General features: G+C 42.3%; 1 protein-coding gene across 3 annotated transcripts in view; it reads right to left on the reverse strand.

Moving 5' to 3' along the window:
- Window positions 1–179: 179 nt before the first annotated feature.
- The window catches only part of SLC2A12 (solute carrier family 2 member 12), a 37,627-nt gene continuing 17,658 nt past the window's right edge, over window positions 180–20,148 (reverse strand). Inside the window, exons 3-5 of one of the 3 annotated variants that reach the window (XM_032785187.1) lie at window positions 8,741–8,821; window positions 5,483–5,615; window positions 180–2,804 (exon numbers count right to left, since the gene is read on the reverse strand). In XM_032785187.1, coding sequence (XP_032641078.1) covers window positions 2,705–2,804; window positions 5,483–5,615; window positions 8,741–8,821 — 314 coding nt within the window. In that variant the 3' untranslated portion in view covers window positions 180–2,704. Of the gene's footprint in view, window positions 2,805–5,482; window positions 5,616–8,698; window positions 8,822–20,148 lie in introns of all 3 variants that reach the window. The other 2 variants (XM_032785186.1, XM_032785188.1) reach the window with 2 other exon arrangements.

Below are 20,148 nucleotides of genomic sequence, written 5' to 3' on the forward strand. Positions count from 1 at the left end.
GGAATATTCTGTGACTTTGTTTAATTTCACTGTATTTTTTCAACACTGCAGGGTTTGCAGCCCTAGCACAATATTTTGCTAATGCATGAGAAAATGAAAGTGAATCTGTCTCTTTTTTCTTTTCTGTCTGGTGTGTGTTTAACACACAAACAAAACATAAACCGTAACAGTCTAGATGCTTTATTATCCATGTGGTGAGAAACACAAAATAAACACACGGCATAAACAGTACAACATAACCTTTAATATTCTTCAGGTTCAATAGTCCAAAGTGGAGCTTTAATACAGGGAAGGACACTAGTATTTTTAAATTATTAACCAGCCTACAATGCCTTAAGGGAAGGAAAATTCAGGCTGAGTTACAGTATGGCCAGCCTGAAGAGTTTGAAAATCATGAGTCTGAACCCAAAATTTCCTGAGACTTTCAAAAGGTGAATAAATTGCAGGTTTTGGTCTGGCTTTTGCACACCCCCTTGCTATCTTCAAAGTGCATATAACAATGGTAGGTTGAAAATTCAAACTTGAATGCCTACAAAATGTATGTGTGCACGCATCCTGCTCTCCTGGATTCCACATGTCTCTGGCCCTCCCCACTCCTTAGCTGCTCACTGCACAACTCCAGCTGCCCCCACAATTCCAACAGCTGCGTCCTGGCTGCAGGTGAGGTTCTGACCTCTATTAACTCCTCCTTCCTGCAGTGTAGTGCTTTTGGAGGGAAAGGGGGAGTTTGAGGAAGCTGCTGTTGTGCTGTGCCTGCTCTGGGGCTCTGCCCCACTTAGAGTGCACAGCAATACTTCTGAATTGCAAGCAGTGACTATAGCTCTGCTTAAAAAGTGAAACTGCAGATTACTCAGGGAAAATCTGTCTGATTGATCAGAATTCAGCCCAAAATTGACACGCATGGCAATGTGAGTATTTGACACCACCAGTGTCCGGAGAAAGTGGCCAACCATGAGATTTTACCAGTCTCTGGAGCAATGATCTAAGGGATTTGGTGGAAGCTCCAGGGCCTGTGTCCTTTAAAACAAAGAAAGTTCTGGAAAATATCATGGTATTAAAACTCCTGCATTGGCAGGAAGATGGATTACAACTGATACTTCCTGTTTAAAAAGGTTGGGTAGGGTTTTGATGTCAATTCTCTGAGAGATCAGGCTCCATAGCATGCAGGATAAGGTGAAGCTGTGATCATTAGGCTCACAGCCCGAGGTAGCTAAATTCCTAATAGCTGCTAGTAAATTGTATCTTAGCTTTTCTATGGGATTTGAACTTAGTATTTAATATATGCACTTCTTGAATCCTTAATGGAAAGCTTAATTCCTTTACAATCTGTATCCTGAGTAGGCCTATAGCTTTGGCCAGATGGGTTGGAAAATTACGGTTCCTCTTGTGCAAAAAAATCTGGTTTTTCAATGAGATGAGAGTAGTTAAAGCAGTGCCACATTTCTTGCCCAAAGTTGCATTCAAGTATCAACTGAAGGTATCATTTCTGATTCTTTGACTAAATCCTGGTCATGAGGAGAAGAGACTCCACTGTATGATTGCGGTGAGCCATCAGGATTTCCCTAAAAAAAAGACTACCCATCTGTTTGGGTCACTTATTTGCTGTCTAAGAGCTCACTCTACCAGAACATTAATGACCTTCTAAGCAAAGAGAGTAGGCGTTTCTCCACTCGAGCTGTCCAGGGCAACCACCATGGCCACTCTATATACTTTTGTTGAGTGCTAGAGGCTGCATTTGGTGAAAGCTACAGCTTGACATTTCTAAGCAGTACAATCAGTTAATTATGGTCATCACTGAATACAGATTGAAGTCCTATGTGTCTCAGCATGTAAGAGGGCACTGGAAAATGGCCATTTGTGTCCTGCTGATTTGCTTTTTCCAAGTATTCCTTTAGCAGGTACCAGTCTAGCAAGCATCCCAAGTCTAGAAGTTCAGCAATGTAGCTTTAATTGCTGCTGCTGCTGCTGTTTTAAAAGTTAATGAAGCTTATTGCTCAGCAAAGCAACTGACCATGATCTAGCTAGTGCCTAACATAGAGCGAGTGGTGATTGTTCGGGGAAGATCATTTTCATGTTCCTGACTCTGGAATAACTAAAGTAGACAGTGAAATCCAATCCAAGTGTCACACAAGACTTGTGCACGCTGGGCCAAGGGTGCTGAGAGAGTCATGGAGACCTCCAGCATGGCCAGACGTGAATAATAAAGCTGCTAACTCCTAACTGCACTGCACAGATTCTTCCTTTTATATATGCAAGGCTTCCAGTCTAATGTGACCTGTGCTGCAACACAAAGTGATGAAATCATCTCTGATTGTTCCTGTCTCCAGTTGCTAGGATAGAAGAGGTATCAATCCCTTCCATCTCCCTGAGGGTCCCCACAAGTTGAAGAAGTTAGGAGTGTGGTTATCCCTATGTTAAATATCGTAATTGTTGTATTTCCATACCCATTCACCTCCCATATTTCAGAGGCTGGTTAATTTGGAGGAGGTGAGGAATGTTGGCTTTTCTTATTTTAAGCCATTCTAATAAACTTTGAACTACAAAAATCTTAAATGTTTTTTTTTTCAGTGACAATATAAAGCTACTAAAGAATGGAGTACAGACTGAGCGTTGTGTAGTAGTGTCAGTACTGCAGAATGGTTTTGAGCATTAGTTCTCTAGAGAAACTGCCTTGGTAGCCCTTGAACAAATATCCTTCTCCAGTCTAGTAGAACGGCTCATGATGATCTCTCTTGGGAAGTTCTATTGGCATTAGTTTCTCTCTGCGTTGGCCCATCCAACAAATGGAGCTCTTTGTATACTTCCTGAAAGAGAAGAAACATTTAGCATTCAATCAAATGGGTAAAGTTTGTTCTCCCCTTGTAAATATTTCTACCTCTTTGGCCAGTTCAGTGACACAGAAATAAGTTTTGATTACAGCTGGTCACATAATGCACAGTCATTTGCTAGTAATATCTAGCTAATATTAGCTAGTAATTCAACAACTGCTTCAAGGATTTGTTGAATAAATTTATTCAATAAACAGTTTTTGCAGCTTATCATGTAAAACATTATTTGCTGAGTAATGTAAGGAACAAAAACTGGCAAATGCATTGACTAGACTGTTGGGATATCGCTCAGACAGCTTTAGTTTTGACATAGGATTCCTACACCTTAATTTTTGTCTGTGTAAGCATTTTAGTTACTTTACTATTTATTCAGAAACATAGATATCTTTGGAGCTTTGAAGAGAAAGACATGGTCCCATGAACTGTGGGAGCATGTTACCCTACTTCTCCACTAGGTGGCAGGTTTTGCTTAAGTTTTTAAATTTGAATTAGTTGGAGAAAGGAAAATACTTTATTACCCCATGTGTAACAGTCACTTGCATGTTGCTAGCTTGGACCTTTGCAATGATTCTTTCTGTTTCTGCAGTTTGTTTAATGATAGAGGAGAAAGGTGAGAGCAAAGGAGATTGAGTCCCTAAATCTTGTCCAATAAATAGGTATTTCTCAGACTGGTAGTCAGCTACTACCCTATTGTATTCTCAAGTTCACTGATTTTTAAGGTCACAAGGGGTCACTATGATCATCTAGTCTGGCAACACCTAGGAATTCCTACAGTGGAGGGAATTATTCTTTCCTCTATGTAAGTGAACATTTTCAGGCCAAATCACTTCTGGTTGAATTACAGAGTATCTTTACAAAGAAATCCATAGAATTATGGAATCATAGAAGATTAGGGTTGGAAGAGACCTCAGAAGGTGATCTAGTCCAATCCCCTGCTCAAAGCAGGACCAACACCAACTAAATTATCCCAGCCAGGGCTTTGTCAAGCTGGGCCTTAAAAACCTCTAAGGAAGGAGATTCCACCACCTCCCTAGGTAACCCATTCTAGTGCTTCACCTAGTGAAATAGTTTTTTCCTAATATCCAGCCTAGACCTCCCCCACTGCAACTTGAGACCATTGCTTCTTGTTCTGTCAGTTGCCACCACTGAGAACAGCCGAGCTCCAGTCTTGATTTAAAGACTCCAAGTCATAAAGAATCTCCCTTCATAAGTTTCATCAATGGCTAATTACTCTCACTGTCAAAAAGTCTTATTTCTTATAAGAATTTTTCTCATTTCAACATCCAGCCAGTGGAACTTGTTATATCCTGTCCTTCAAATTAGTAGTACCTAGTGAAGGGGCACAGAGCAGCAGCAGAGACTGGATAGCAATAGTCTACTCAAATTTAGATAACGGTTGGTTTGATTAGCCAAAAGAATTCTATGGGACCAGGATTTCACCAATAAAGACAATAGCAAAATTCCCATTGACTTCAGTGGGGCTAGGATTTCACCTTATGACATCTTGTAATATGACTGCATAAGAATTACAATGGCCAACTATCGTTTCCTGTGATTTCCCTACCCCTTTTTCCATGATGTTGGACTCCTTTGAGGCTGATCTTTGTTAAAGCAGATAGCTGGTGTAGCTAAAGGCTTCTCACCATCAGAGGAGGGAGGCCCTGAAGCAGTCTTCCAATTGGAGTAATGGGACAAACAACTGAATTAGTTTTTAAAATGGAGCTTGATAAGTTTGTGAACAGCCTTATATGACTGGATTCCCTATGAAGTCTCTGACCCAGGAGGTCCTTTGCAGTCCTGTGCCCTATGTAGGATTGCAACACTTCAGGAAAGTCCTGAGTTTTACACCTCGGTCCTGTATATCCCTCCCAAAATTTTCAGGGGACACATAAAAATTAGCACACTCTTAAAAGGCATCAGTTAATTTCTGATCAGTGAAGCTCCTACCTAAAGAATGTGAATACAGCATATAAATACTATAGAACTGTAACTTTGTGCCCCTACGAGATTTGAGGGTTCATTGTTAAATATGTAATCACATAGGACTTCCTCTGCTTATGCATTATGGAAGGACGCAGATGGAACTCCAACACATAAAGGATGGTCAGAATGGGCCAAGCAGAAGGAAAATGTGCGAGTATCCTTATTCCCATGTAGCCATCTAACTCCACTCTTGCTGTGCTGGAATTACCGTATACAACTGAGTAGAGACATATACAAGACTTCCTGGTAGGTCTTTTTTGGTGAGATTTCCCCAACAGATCTGAAGACCTGAGCAATTCGGAAGGTTCTTTCCGATCAGAATTTTTGTGTGATTAAAACTCATCTGAACCTCTGAGGCTTTTGAGATCTTCCACATCATTAAAGGACAGATTCACTAGTGTACTTTCCCTCTTTTGTTCTGATACAAAGCAACTGGAGAACCTGACCTCTAGTCTAGATACTTTTACAGTTTACTTATTCATCATAATGAAGTTGATAGTGGGAGACTATAAATCCTCTTTTGGGGCCACTTCAGAGAATGAAGGATCAAACCCTCAAGGAGTTTGATCTTGCAAGCAAACCTAAAGTAACTTTCTGTTTATTAATCTGGCAGTAAAAGGCCACAAGTTAACTGGGAGTGTGATGGGGATGCAAATACACTTGATACTTACTGTTTAGCTAGTTCCATGGATATTTGCTCTAAAGAGCATCCCTTTGTCTCTGGTATGAACACAATGATGAAAGCCAGTGATGCTAGACTCATTATTGAGTAAATGAAACACACCCATGGCAGACCAATTAGGTCTATAAAAGAAAAAAAAATGTTTTGTTAGTATTACTAGAGGGGGGGTTTCGGCAGTCCAATTGAAATCAGGGTTGACAGCACTGAGCCCTTGTATCTGTAAGTAACTGTTATGCCAAAAGGAAAACGTATATTTTTAATTGTGCCCGGTGCAGGGGTGCTGGAACAATGCGTATAGTGGGGGTGCTGAGAGCCATTGAACCAAACTATAAACCCTGCATATAATGGAAGGAAACCACTTCAAGCCAGGGGATGCAGCAGCACCCCCAGCACCACTAGTTCCAGCCTTGTGCAAGCAAACTAAGAAACCACAAATAGAATTCAGCCATGTTCTACTGGCTTGACTTTTAGATGCTATCCCCCCGATAGCGGGTCTGGTAGCCACTGGTGCAGGTCAGAAAGGTCAGAGGCTCTGAAATGCCTCCAACATATATTTTGATGTGAACATGCTATGAAGCAAAAATAACATTTCAAGAGTTGCCAGTTCTAACTAATCCTTTCATGCTGGTAGTTTCCAGTACTTCCATTGCTGACAGTCCACTCTGTGCCAGTAATGGATCAAGGAGTTAACTCCTGTTGGTTCCAGTGAATAACCAGTTTTTGAAAATACATTTGAAACAATGGAGAATACAAGAGATTAGAATCACAATCTCCTAGCATCTGTCAATTTGTGTCATGAGCTGAAAGTTAAGGCTGTCACTCTGGGCTCTATTGTACGCTCAGATATGCAAGTACAACTCCTGGAACCTGAATGCACCTTCAGCCTTTTGACTGAAGACTAACAGTCAAATTTTGCTTGCCTGTGTAAATCCAGATTAACTCTACTTTTGCTAGTTGAATTTTTGTGGATTTACATTCATTTAACTGAACAGAATCTGGCCTGAAATTTCTTCTGTGTTTTAACCAGGGAAAAGCAGTCTATTTTTCCTTATCCTGTTTTCAGTCTGAATCGTACCTCTTTTTGATAATCTAATCTCACTACTCCATCTAACATTACTGAACTCTACCAGACCTGCAGTGAGGTCCCAGATAATCAGCTGAGGGCTTACTCTGCTTCTGCTGAACTCTAGCTGGTTGAAACTCTGTTCTGCAGGAAATTCTGACATCTGGAAACTTGTTTTTGTTTGAAATGGTCTAAAACCAAAACATTTCTAAACTTCTGATGAAATAAAGTTCTGAAAATAAATGGTTTGAGGTTGATCAAATCATTTTAAATATTTCTTATTATTACTTTGTTACATTATAATTTATAAAGTCTTTTTTTCAAAACAAAAAATCATAACATTTCATTCTGATAAGGTTGAAACAATGTTTCAGCCTTATAAAAAATTTTTTTTTCCAGTTTTTTCCTAAACAGAACTTCACCAGAATTGAAACTTGGCAGGAACTTGTTCTGATTAAATGGAAAAACATTTAACTGGAAAATTTGCAACCAGCACTAGTCTAGAGTAAAACTTCCATTACTTCAGGGGAAGCAGGATTGAGTCCTAACTATTATTTGTATAGCTTATTAGTGAAGAGATCTTTGACAGCCAGAGTAAGAGACCTGTGGCCAGATTCAGAGGTAATAGAAGTTAGTCCCGTACTCTGATTCCATTACGCTTCCTCAGGCATATTTACCCTCTACTTACTGGTGCATGAGTGGAAGGCAGTCAGGGCTGCAGTTGAAGTCTAAATTGATCTAGTGTGCTCTTTATGGGGACTGGAACACTCAGCAGCAAATCACCTCTGAATTTGGCCCTTGCATTTTATTTCTAATGTTTCATGTTATGTTGTCCATACGGTAAACGTTCATTGTGCCTTTGACGCACAGGTACATTGGTAGTTCACTACCGCATCAGCAACTCTTGTCAGGCCTAAAAAACTCACTATACCTCACACATTGCTGTCACGGTGTTTATCTGTAAAGAATGTTGTGTGAGATGTCAAATGAAATCCGGTGATGCACTGGTCATTAGTATAATTGTGAAATGTATGTATTAACACTATAGGAGGAATTATGGATACTTACTGATATTAAGCTTTAAAATCTGTAACCAAAGGGAGAAACAGGTTTTCTTCCAGACAAGAGGGGGAACAGTTATCTCCCTTTTTCTGATGTAAAGTGAGCCTGGTGATGCCAGAAACATTGGACAGTTCATTTTGTGTTGGAAGTAAACAGGAGGAGCAAATTAACATGAGGATGAGAAATCAGCATAGGAAGATACTGGAGTGTGATCCCCAGGGGTTCATCCTGACTAGTGAAAAGGACCAACTTTGGGGAATATAAGGAGAAGCAAAAAGATCTTTTGGTTATCCATCACTGAGGGAGCAGATTGGTCAGTATTCTTTGTAACCATGAATGGTGGGTTGGTGACACTAAGAAGTGGCTGTAGTTGAAAAGACTGCCTTAGACAAGGATTGTAGCCTGTTAAGTTTGAATCATAGAATATAAGGGACCTCATCTAGTCCAGCCACCTATTCAAAGCAGGACCAGTCCCGAGACAGATTTTTGCCCCCAGCTCCCTAAATGGCCCCCTCAAGAATTGAACTTATAATGCTGGCTCTAGCAGGCTAGTGCTCAAACCACTGAGCTATCCTGTCTCCCCAAATGTGGGATATTACTTTTGTTTTATTTGTAACCATTTTCTGTGTATTATCTCTGCTTAATATCACATACATTTCAGTTCTTGGTTAATAAACTTCTTTGTTTCCTCGTAAGTATATCTCAGTGCTGTTGTGTTCAGTAGAGTGTGAATTCCTGGTTAAATCAAGCAAGCTGGAGTGTCTCTTTAGAGTCAGCACACTTGGTAATTTCTGTGAGCGTCCAGTGATGGGCTAGAGAGATGCTTCTGGTTCAGGAACTGAAGTGCACCAAGGGTTAACCTGCAAGGCAAAGTTAGGACTGGTAGAGTCTTGATGGATCTGTGGGGATGGCTAACCAACAGGAGTGGCAGGGAGTTGTCACTCAGTTTAACATCAACAGTTCCCTTTTATGCTGAGGAACACGGCTAACAGGGTGACATACCATGCTACACACCCTGAGAAAGCATCACAATGCCCGGTAATGGGCATATACGCTCAAGAAGAAACAAAGAATTCTTACCAGTTACAGTCAAAAATGTCAAGGAGATGAGGAGATTTATACCCCAGTTCATGCTAGAGGTTAAAGCCATGGCCCGTCCTCTGATCCCACCAGGGAAAATTTCACTCAGCACTAGCCAGGTCACTGAAAAGAAGGGAAAAAAAGACATTACTTTTGAAAGGAAGCCTGGGTGCCTAAAATTAGGGACATAAATCCACAATTAGACACCTGAATGAGTGACCTGATTTTGTTTTGTAGTGCTGAACACCAGCAGCTCCCACTGGACCAAGGCCTGAACTCCCAGCTATGTATGGTACCTTAGTCATGTGAGTCACATTCAGTCAATAAAATGCCTTTCAACTACTGTACTATAGGCTTTTCAGGGCAATCCAACACTAGAACAATGTTTTCCTGTTTCAAGCGTATGCATAACACTACGTCTAAAAAGTGTGAGGCGAGGTTTGACAGTGCAATCCCTGCACAGCTGAATGTGAAAGAGGGAACTGACAAAACTTCTCTCTTGGAATACATGTTAATGTATGTAGAGGCAGTGAAACAGAGTACCCGTTGGTTTGTGAGCAGCACTGCATGTTACGTTGAATTATGAATACCTGCCAAAAATACAGAAAGTTTGCTATTCCAGCTGTATGCTATATATATAAGCTTTCTTTCCTCTTGAGGTAAAAGTAGATATGATTAATATATTTCTGTTCTTGCTCTATGAGTCTCTTGCCGTTGTCCTATATATAATATTGTATCACCAGGGCCGACGAGAGGTGGGGGAAGCCGGTACAAGTTACCGGGGCCCGGCAGTCCGGAAGGGGACCTTGTTTAGCCAGTCCGCTCCTGCTGGGGGGCTTGAAAAAAAATTTTCATGGGGGCCCAAACCCGCTCTTGGTGGACCTGTGTATCACTCTAATATCCATGTACACATAAAGCCAAATTCTGACTTCACTTACACACCGTGATTTTAATCGGACTGCACAAATGGAACTGAAGACAGAGGCCCTGATTTTTGGCTGTGCTATGGCTGCTTTATGTTTCACACCACCAGCGCAAAGTGATCCAAAAACTGGGTTATCCAGACACAAGAGGAGAACCCTAGTGTAGGGGGATCTCTCTGTGGTGGAGAGTTAGCTTAGTAGCTCCTAAGTCCACCTGTCCCAAGTAAGAATACTAGGCCTTTCCTATGCCCTGACAATTTGTTGTTGTCATAACAGAGCCTTTAGGCCATTGGCACCAGAGCATAACGTAGATCAACTGGAGAATCGTGATAGCTTATGCAGGAGGAGTGGACAATATCAGGAAAGCAAACTGGTGGGGCAGAGGCATCTTCAGGTCTTTTGTCACAGCCATGACTCTGGACCAGAACTGGGCCCTTAACGATTTTCTTCTAGTAGAACACTAAATGCTTGTTTCCTGTACACTTACACTAAAATCTCTGAAAATTTTAAAATAGAACATTTGCCAGTGCTTCCCGTTGGGCCACAGGCCACACCAGGTATGACTACAGGTTTCCTGTTTGGCAGGGGCAGAATTCATTGCACCATGGCAGTGACAAATGTGGGTAAAACAGAGACATTTCTGGGAAGAAAATGTGGATAACCTGCATTTTGCTGGCTCTGAGTGGTTGGATTTAGTATCCAGGAGAAGTAGAGAAATATAAGCCACTCCTCTTGTCTTTGTAGTTTAAGGAATAACTCCACTGCCACTCGTGATGTGTTGGTCAGACTGAGCAGCATACTGGTCAACAGTTTGGGATCCATTCCTGCAGCCCAAAGAGGCAGGGCACGCAGTACACAAACTGTTGAAAGATGGTGCCAAATGCGGAAGGAAGCACAGGGACTGCTGGGATGCAAAGCAATGCATCATGGGGCATTTGGGACAGGACCCAGGATGCCTCGCGGCCCCCTCCACCTTCTTACAAGTGTTAGCGGCAGACGAGAAAGAGGTTCTCTGTGGAATAGCTGCCGAGAGTGCACTGCTCAGAATACTGCTGCAAGTGCTGCACGTGTGAACAAGCTATTGCACAGGCAGCTGACAGTGTGAACACACAACAGCAGTTTCCCTTCAGCGCTTGCTGAGTGGCGCTGTAACTGCCGGAGCTGTAACTTTGCCCGTGTAGACATATCCTAATATGTTCTGTCCATCTTTTCCCTTAATCTGAATAGTAAATAATGAATGATTCTTGTCTTTTGATACCTCTCTGGAATTACTATCACTGTTTGTCCTTTTGCTAAGAAACAGCAGCTGCAACAGGCACAAAGGGGCTGTATTTTCCTCTTGGGATACCAGTAACTAGGTGTCAGCTTCTGTTTGTCATCATAATTAATACCGAGAGCTGTGAATCTAGTCCCCATGCAAAGCTCAGAAAATCTAACCTGCCTATCTCTAAAGCCACTTCTGCAGAGTAACTGACTGCTCCTCCTGCACTCGCTTCAGCAGATACGTTCAGCACTATAGCAATAAGCCCAAATCTCAACGCCAGGTCAGAAAATAATGCCCCTCCCCCACCACGTATAGCATTCCAGCGTTGCTTCAAGTGTGCTTTACAGTAATAATCACACAGCACATGTCTGGACAGTCCTTGGGTGGTGTGCATGCTGCAGAGAGCACAAAGCTGTGGTTTTTCAACTTGAGTGTGAGCCAAGGAAGGCCAGGGAGGAGTGAGGCTAAGAACGGGGTGCATCAACACTGAAGGTGAAGGTGTAATTTCCAGCTAGGGGAGAGACACATCTGCTAGCTTTGATTCGGCTAACATGCTAACAATAGCAGCGTAACTGTGGTGGTGCAGGTGAGGAGAGGGGTTAGCTGCCCAGAGTACAATCCCAGCCAGGATCCTAGGCACTTACTTGGGTGTCTAGTCCATCTCATCACCTGTGTTGCCACGGCTCTGCTGCTATTTTTTGCACACTAGTGCGATCAAAGGTAGCACATGTACGTTTACCTGTGGTGGGAATTGTGCCTTCAGCTTCAGTGTTGATGCAGCCTAAACGTGATCCTCTGTGCTGAGGGCTAAGCCCTGTGCCTACTGAACTCAAAGGGAAAGTCTCTCATTGACTTCAATGGGCTTTGGGTGAGGCCTAAGTGAAAATATGCCTCAGCCCTGTGTGTTCTCTCACACTCAAGCACAGAGTGCAAAAAAAACAAAAACAAACCACACCAAATAAAACCACACATGAGGGGCTGGGTGTGGTAAAAATGAGCATATTAGAAGAATTACACAGCTTTAAGTGTGATCCTCAATACACAAATGAGGTACTTGACTAAGAAGTCCCCTCTCTGATCTCACTCCTTCTAGTAAGCAGAGTGGCTGCACAGCAGTGCTTTCAATGAGAAATTGGGCTTGTGCATTCAGTTCCCTGTTCGCATGTTCCTTTCCTGCACCTGTGTTGTGCACAATCAAGCCCTTGATGGAAAGATTTAAAAAGCAGAGTACTTGAAAGAATTCAGGGTTTTAGCAGCACAAATTGTGAGATGAGATTAGGCGGATTTACAGTTTAGAAATGAAAGAGGTAGAGGTATGCAAGACTGAAAGGAATGGAATGGTCTGTTAGCAATAAGAGGTCCAAACTGAAGATAAGAAGAGGATTATCTCATAAGCAATGTCAGCAGAATATCTGTAGGCAAAAGGTTCTTAGAACAGGGGTTCTCAAACTGGGGGTCGGGACCCCTCAGGGGGTCATAAGGTTATTACATGGGGGGGTCACGAGCTGTCAACCTCCACCCCAAACCCTGCTTTGTCACCAGCATTTGTAATGGTGTTAAATATATACAAAAGAGTTTTTAATTTATAAGGGGGGTTGCACTCAAGCGTGCTATGTGAAAGGGGTCACCAGTAAAAAAGTTTGAGAGCCACTGTCTTAGAATATGTAACAAACTTTCAAAGTCAAGGAGAGAAATGAGCAAGCAAATAAAAAACCAGGCACGACACTGAAACTGCACAGAGAAGCAATGAATCAGAGGGTGCAGCTAATGAGTAACATTTGCTCTGAGGACAAACTCTCCTCAGGTCTTTCTCCAGCGGGACTCCTGGCTCTAAGTATTTCCAAAGAGTTAGATGATAAAGTACTTTGCAGTGTAGGACATCTCCACATTTTGGCCAGGTCTACACGACGAGATAAAATCGATTTTAGGTACGCAATTTCAGCTACAAGAATAGCGTAGCTGAAATCGAATATCTAAAATCGATTTACTCACCCGTCTTCACCGCGCGGGATCGATGTCCGCGGCTCGCCATGTCGAATCCGGAACTCCGTTCGTCTTGGTGGAGTTCCGGAATCGATCTAAGCGCGCTCTGGAATTGATACATCACGTCTAGATGAGACGCGATATATCGATCCCCGAGCAATCGATTTTAACGCGCCGATACGGCGCGTCGTCTAGACGTGGCCTTTGCTAAACTACCTGGGGCCAGATGCTGCTCTGCATACACTTAAAAAATAGCACGCTATTCCACAGGCATTTCCACTGATTTCAATGGGACTTCTTGCAGAGTAAGATACAGGCCTTTGGAGTACATGTAATGGGGTCTAGATTGAACATGTAGCTCTGTGACTCTGAGGGCCCGTCTACATGAGGAAATATACTGGTATTACACCTCTACAGTTATGCCACTTTAACTCTCTGTGCAGACACTCTTATTCTGGAATAAGAGACTTTGCTGGTTTAATTTATGCTGCTTTCAAACAGTGAGTCACAATTCCTTCCATGGTTTGCCTTTATTTCCCCCTTGGAACAAATCAGCTACTGCCCCATACTAGCAGCACTTTACTTCTACCCATTCTCTCTCCTTCTCCAGTTGCTCCTCCACCATCTAAATGGATGTTGGGAGTGGGGAGAGTGGGGTGGGTAGGAAGGAGAAGCAGCTGCCTATGGAGCCTGCTCTCTCCCCATTTCTACAGACCAGTGGTGCTGGTAGCCCATGCAGAGGAATAAGGTGGAACATTCCCCCCTTATTCTCTTGCATGGATGGGAAATGTGACAATCTTGCCATAACTGACTATTTTTTCTATAACCTTTTTCTTCCAAGGCAGCAGGGCCGGCTCCAGGGTTTTTGTCGCCCCAAACAGCAAAGAAAAAAAAGCCTCAATTGTGATCTACAGCTCTACTGCCGCCGCTTCAGTCTTCGATGGCAATCCGGTAGCAAGTCCTTCACTCCGAGAGGGAGTGAGGGACCCGCTGCCGAATTGCCGCTGAAGACCCAGACATGCTCACCGTTGGCCGCCCCAAGCAGCTGCTTGCTGGGCTGGTGCCTGGAGCCGGCCCTGAGTGGCAGATAAAGCATACTGTGGAAAATCACACTTGTAAATTGTGTGGTGAGCTTAGAGTCATGTGATCCTCATTAACATCACTCAGTACAGTGTTTTGACACTGACCTCAGTGAATTTGATCATTTGCAAATACTTTAGCAGTAACTCCAGAGAAGGACAACGATTGCTAGAAGTATGCAGAGGCTTACAAACAAACAAGTGCAAAAGCTAGGAATGCTTTAACTTGAAAAAAGGCAGAGTTAGAAGCAGTTTGTTTTATTCCAAACCAGGTAAGATAGTTAAGATGCATGAATAATGGGATGAAATTCTATGGCCTGTCTTGTTCAGGAGGTCAGACTAGAATAGATGATCATTATGGTCCCTCCTGGCCTTAAAATCTGTGTAAATGAACACAATTCTCCTTTTTGGCTCTATCCCATAATATGACAAGAATGGCCACTCAAGATTAATAGTCAGTAAATATGGAACAAGTGAAAGGATATATTACTTTGCCTGTAGTCAAAAACTGCGTCTAGATTTGAAAAGGGACTGCATTTAATTACCATTGGTAAAACTAGCAAGCTACGATAAGGGTAATCAAATGCCATGCCTCAGCGTGTATCCCAACTCCTTGAGAGATCAGGAAATAAACATTTTCCCATGTACTTCATTCTACAGTTTTCTAGGTACATTGATGTTTTGGGTATCTGATTTCTGCTTTCCTCACATGAACTGGGCATTAGTTAGTGCTGGAAGCAGGATACCAGAATTGATGGACCAATGGTCTGGACTGGTGATGCAAATTTTAAATTCATTTTTTTTTCTTTTGCTATGATAAATTCTTTGGGCCAAATCCCTGAAGTCACATATGAAAGACAATCAGGATGTGGAAAACAGTGTTCAAGTTCTTAAAAATGATGAGTCTGTGTCCAAACCATGAGCATCAATGACATGGAGATAAGCTAAGCAATGATATAAGCCCTTTTCTGAACCATAAAATATGTACTTCTTCCTCATTCTGTCTGCTCCTCCAATTCATGTTAGAACAGAGTAGTTAAACATCCCTGTTAGAACTCATGACCTCTTTTCTGTGTGCTAGATACTTGATAAGAATTGTAGCAATTCTAGTGTCTTTGGGAAGCAATACAATATTTTTTTTCAAATATATTCAATTTTATGTAGAAGAAAAAGAATATTCATGAACGTGGATAGCTTTCCTGTAAAAGGTAATTACTGTTGTGTAAAAGCTGATCTGTTCTATATGAACAAAAAAATTGCCATCCTGCATCAGGACTCAGGTTCACCTAGACCAGGGGTGGGCAAATTTTTTGGCCCGAGGGCTACATCTGGGTATGGAAATTGTATGGCGGGCCATGAATGCTCATGATACTGGGGTTGGGGTGCGGGCTCTGGGATGGGGCCAGAAATGAGGAGTTCAGGGTGCAGGAAGGGGTTCTGGGCTGGGACAGGGAGGGGGGCAGTGAGGGCTCCAGCTGGGGGTGCGGGCTCTGGGGTGGGGTTGGAGATGAGGGGTTTGAGGTGTAGGAGGGTGCTCTGGGCTGGGATCGAGGGATTTGGAGGGCAGGAGGGGAACAGGGCTGGGGAAGGGGGTTGGAGTGTGGGATAGGGTGCAAGTGGTGCTTACCTCAAGCAGCTCCTGGAAGCAACAGCATGTCCCCCCTCCAGCTCCTATGCAGAGGTGAAGCCAGGCGGGTCTGCTGTGTGCTGCCCTGTCTGCAGACGCTGCTCCTGCAGCTCCTATTGGCCGCAGTTCCCGGCCAATGGTAGCTGCGCTTGGGGCAAGGGCAGCATGTGGAGCGGAGCCCCCTGGCTGCCCCCATGAATAGGAGCTGCCCCCATGAATAGGAACATGCCACTGCTTCTGGGAGCTGCTTGGAGTGGCCCCCAACCCTGCTCCCCAGCTGGAGTGCCGGAGCAGGGCAAACCCCAGACCCTGCTCCCCAGTGGAGCTCGAGGACTGGATTAAAACGGCTGGTGGGCCGGATGTGGCCCGCGGGCCCTAGTTTGCCCACCCTGACCTAGACCAATATCCTGTCTCTGAACATGGCCAGTACCAGATGCTTCAGAGGAAAGTGTAAGAACCCCCACAGTAGACAGCTTTGGGGCAATTTGCTTCCCACATCAGGTTTCATCCTAATCTCTAATACAGATTGGTTTAAACCCTGAAGTATGAGGTAAAGGTTCTCTCTGTAACTTTACTGCACAATCTGATTCCTTTTTGTTCTTGCCCATGTCGGCATTCATGCTGCCCCATCAACAAACAGCACACTTGGCATGCAAGCACACAAGAATGAAAAAATAATCTTCAATGGAAAATGTGACTGCTTATAGTAAGTCACATACTGTAGCTTAAGAAATGCCTTTCTTATTAAAATGGGGAATATGTATTCCTGCTTGTGGGTGTTTGTTCAGAAATAGTGAATCTAGGATAATCCTGGGAGGTATTTGCACAGGAATGGCCATAGAAGTCAGAGGCTCTAATTCATAAACAAGTTATGCACAAACTACTCAGGATTATTGCATATTTCACTTCAGAAAAGTATGGAGAGAAAAAAATAGACAACTTGGGTGGGTGAATGTACCTGCTTTTCTAGTACAGAAGAGAGGGTACATTCTACTCCCGAGGGAACCACAGAACAGAAGTGACTGCTGATTGAGACCCAGGAACAGGGGCAATTCTAGTCTTTATGCTTTCAAACAGAAAGTATATTCTTTTAATAGGAAAAAGTATGAAAGTTTTTGACATTTCCTTCGTATGAAGTGAGGTTGTTCAGGGCATATCTGTTCTTGAATGTCTTCTGAGCATCTCCCTTTGAGGTTTGATCCTACAAATCCCACAGAAGGCAAAGTTCTGTGCATGGAAAGTTTGTAGATTTGGGCCTGATACGGGCAATACTGCATGTGCTTTTTAATTTTTTTAAAAAAGCCCATGTATATATTCCCCATACCAAACAGTCACATCAAATGAGTTAGATCTTTCTCACAGTTGCACTGCTATAAATCCAGACCAACCTTATGAATCAGTTACTTTGGAGCCTACAGCCCCAATCCTGCAGACAACTCAGTGTGCTGGCTTCATGCTTTAAATTTAAGCCCACCCATGTTTGCAGGATCGAGGCCTCATACAGCAAAATGCAGCAACAGGCTTGAGCTACTGTCATGTGTCTTTGGGAAGCAATCTTGAAAAACATGCTCCCCTTGAACTTTCTACTTTGGATAAGCTATAAACGTGTGACTTTAAAAAAAAATACTTTTTTGGCATCAAGCACTTTGTCACCTTACAATACTTGATATGATGTGTTTATCTTTGCAGGTGAAGTCAAGTAGTGTGTTTGTACTTAGGGTCCTGTTGAATAAAAATTGCTCTGGGCTTTTGTACTAAGCCTGCAAAGATCAAGGACGTTCTGAAAAATCATCTTCCCAAGTGTGGAAACTGGACGGTGTTGAATTTGATACACTTCTTAAAAACTTTTTCACAGAATGACCCCATACAGACTTGCTCCAGTGAATGTCAAGTGAAATTAATGTAAAACCTTTACTACGATAATCACTATTTACTGCATATTTGAATGTAACATTTGACCTACAATACATGAAGGGCAAATGTTACATTCAAACATTCAGTAATTAATAGCAGCCTTTTGATAGCAGATAAAAGGTTCTATATTTTTATTTGTGTGATGCCTTGCAGAGGAAAATGTCACTGTCACAGAAAAATAAAATGTTAGAATGTACTGTTATTGCAAAAATATATATCTGAATGAGATGGTCTGCACGCATTTGTAAAAATTCATTCGATGTGAGTTTGGGTCAGTGGCATTACTACTGCTACTACTAAATAACGTTCAGCACAAATGTAGTGCTTTGCCTCGTCAAAACACTTTACACGTGTTAGCTAACCAGGTCCTACCCCTCTCAGCCCCTGTGTGCATCTCCTGCACAGCTCCCCTACATGCAACCTGCCACTTTGCACAGTGGAACTATATGAGTTCTGCTTCTACGTAGCGCGCTTTGGCATAGCAATATGGAACTGGATTTGCACCTACCAGAAGCCTTGCTTATGCAAGGTACTTAAGCACATGCCTAACTTTAAGCACAAGTGCTTCCATTGAAAACTCACACTGCTCTCAGCTTCAGACTACTTAAGGATAATTCAAAGTAGCTGGCACTTTACTTGCATCAAGTATTCTATGAAAATTCAAACTGAATGCTGGCAGATGGATGATCTTCAATCCAGAGCAAGTGTTTTCTCTGGTGTTTTGGCATGCGTTCTCACTACACTGCAGCCTATCAGCCTATGGACATGACATGAAATGAAGACTATATGTGGGATTATTTGAATAGCACATGAACAATGAATTGGATACGTTCTATCTCATCAAATCCAAAACAACATCAGTGTAGCAGAGCAGAGCAAACTCTCAAATGACTCTGCTGTACATGCTGGCTATGCTATGAACCTCCAAATAAAAAGATGAATCAGTTGTTTTCTAAGAAAAATAACCCTAAAATATGCCTTTTTTAAATTTTTTTTGAGTATGAGGGTTTCTATACTGTAAACCAGTGGTTCTCAAACTGTGGGTTGGGACCCCAAAGTGGGTCATGACCCCATTTTAATGGGGTTACCCGGGCTGGCTTATACTTGCTGGGGTCTGGGGCCAAAGCCTGAGCCCCACTGCCCAGGGCTGAAGCTGAAGCCCAAGGGCTTCAGCCCTGGAAGACAGAGCTCAGGTTACAGGCCCCCTGCGTGGGGCTGAAGTCCTTGGGCTTTTCCCTGCCCCCAGGGTACCGGGGCTTGAGCTTGAGCAGGCTCAGGCTTTGGTCTCTCCTCCTAGGGTCATTTAGTAATTTTTGTTGTCAGAAAGGGGTCGCGGGGCAATGAAGTTTGAGAAGCCCTCCTGTAAACTAATTAAACATGTTTTCCAGGTTTGAGCTCTCTGGCTCCAATCCAGCAAAGCACTTAAGCACATGATTAACTTTAAGCACTTTGCTTATTTTAAGTCATGTAAACGCTGGACATTTTATTTGTGTGAACTGTAAGGCAAGATTATGAAGAGTTTGTAAAACTTATAAACTCATAAATACAATACTTCAAACAAATGTACAAGGGAACACTGTAGTATGAAAGATTAACATTAAATTTCTGTGCACTATAAACAAATACAGTAAATTGAGGTCTTATAAAAGCTTGAAATGTTTGTCTAGTGTCAGAGATATTGATGAGAGCTGTAGAACACTCATCTTCTACCAGGGTCTTCCAATCTATTGTAAGGTCGTGTGGCTTGCACTATTTTGTAGCTGAATAACGTCCAACTAAAACAACTGCTGAGAGTAATGGGTTATATTTAGAGATGGACAAAATTTTAAGACTGAAACTTTTTAACTGAAAAATGCAAATTTGGGTTGTCTGAAACGTTTTGTAAATTAAAGTCAAATTTGCAGAATTGTTTCAGTTACGAAAAAAATCCTGAAAAAATCAAAACATTTATTTTGACATTTTTAAAAATGTTTCAATTTTTTTTATTCAAAATGACTTGTTTTGAATTTTACTTGTTTTATTTTTAAAAGCATTCACCCCTTGCAAAAATGAAATGGAACATTTCATTTGATCCAAACAAACATTTTTCAACTTTGCACAGTTCTAATGATGTTGCAAGAAACACTGCATCCTCACTCACTTATTTTCTTTACCAGATTTTCCAGTGTCTTGAAGGAGATGCGATGTCCCCATTTAAAATTTGGCCAAAGTTGGGTTCTGCAGCAATATGTGGAAGGAAATAGTGGCTTGATCATAAATATGAGCATGGCGTATCACCCTTGTCATCACATCAGTGGGGTTGATCAAAGCCAGAAGTGAAGCTGGCTATTTTGTTCTGTTTTAAATTTGCACCAAGTGTTTGAAGGGAACATGCCAAAGAAATGTACAAAACAAGACACTTAGCATCTTCAAACCATGTAACAAGTCCATCTAATGATTACAGATGTGCAAAATGCAGTGGGCCAATATCATCCCTGATTTAATACCAATAACTTCAGTGGAATTACTGCAAGGAGGATGGTTTTGGTTTGCAAGGGCATGTCAGTATAGACAGATACTTGGGATTTTTGGAAGTTAATTATTCTAAACCACATGAAAACACATGAGATCTGTGTCCCCATTGAAGAGGACTACTACAAAATAGTAAAAAGCTGGATGGG

The sequence above is a fragment of the Chelonoidis abingdonii genome, chromosome 3, assembly GCF_003597395.2.
Source record: "Chelonoidis abingdonii isolate Lonesome George chromosome 3, CheloAbing_2.0, whole genome shotgun sequence".
NCBI classification, from domain to species: domain Eukaryota; kingdom Metazoa; phylum Chordata; order Testudines; family Testudinidae; genus Chelonoidis; species Chelonoidis abingdonii.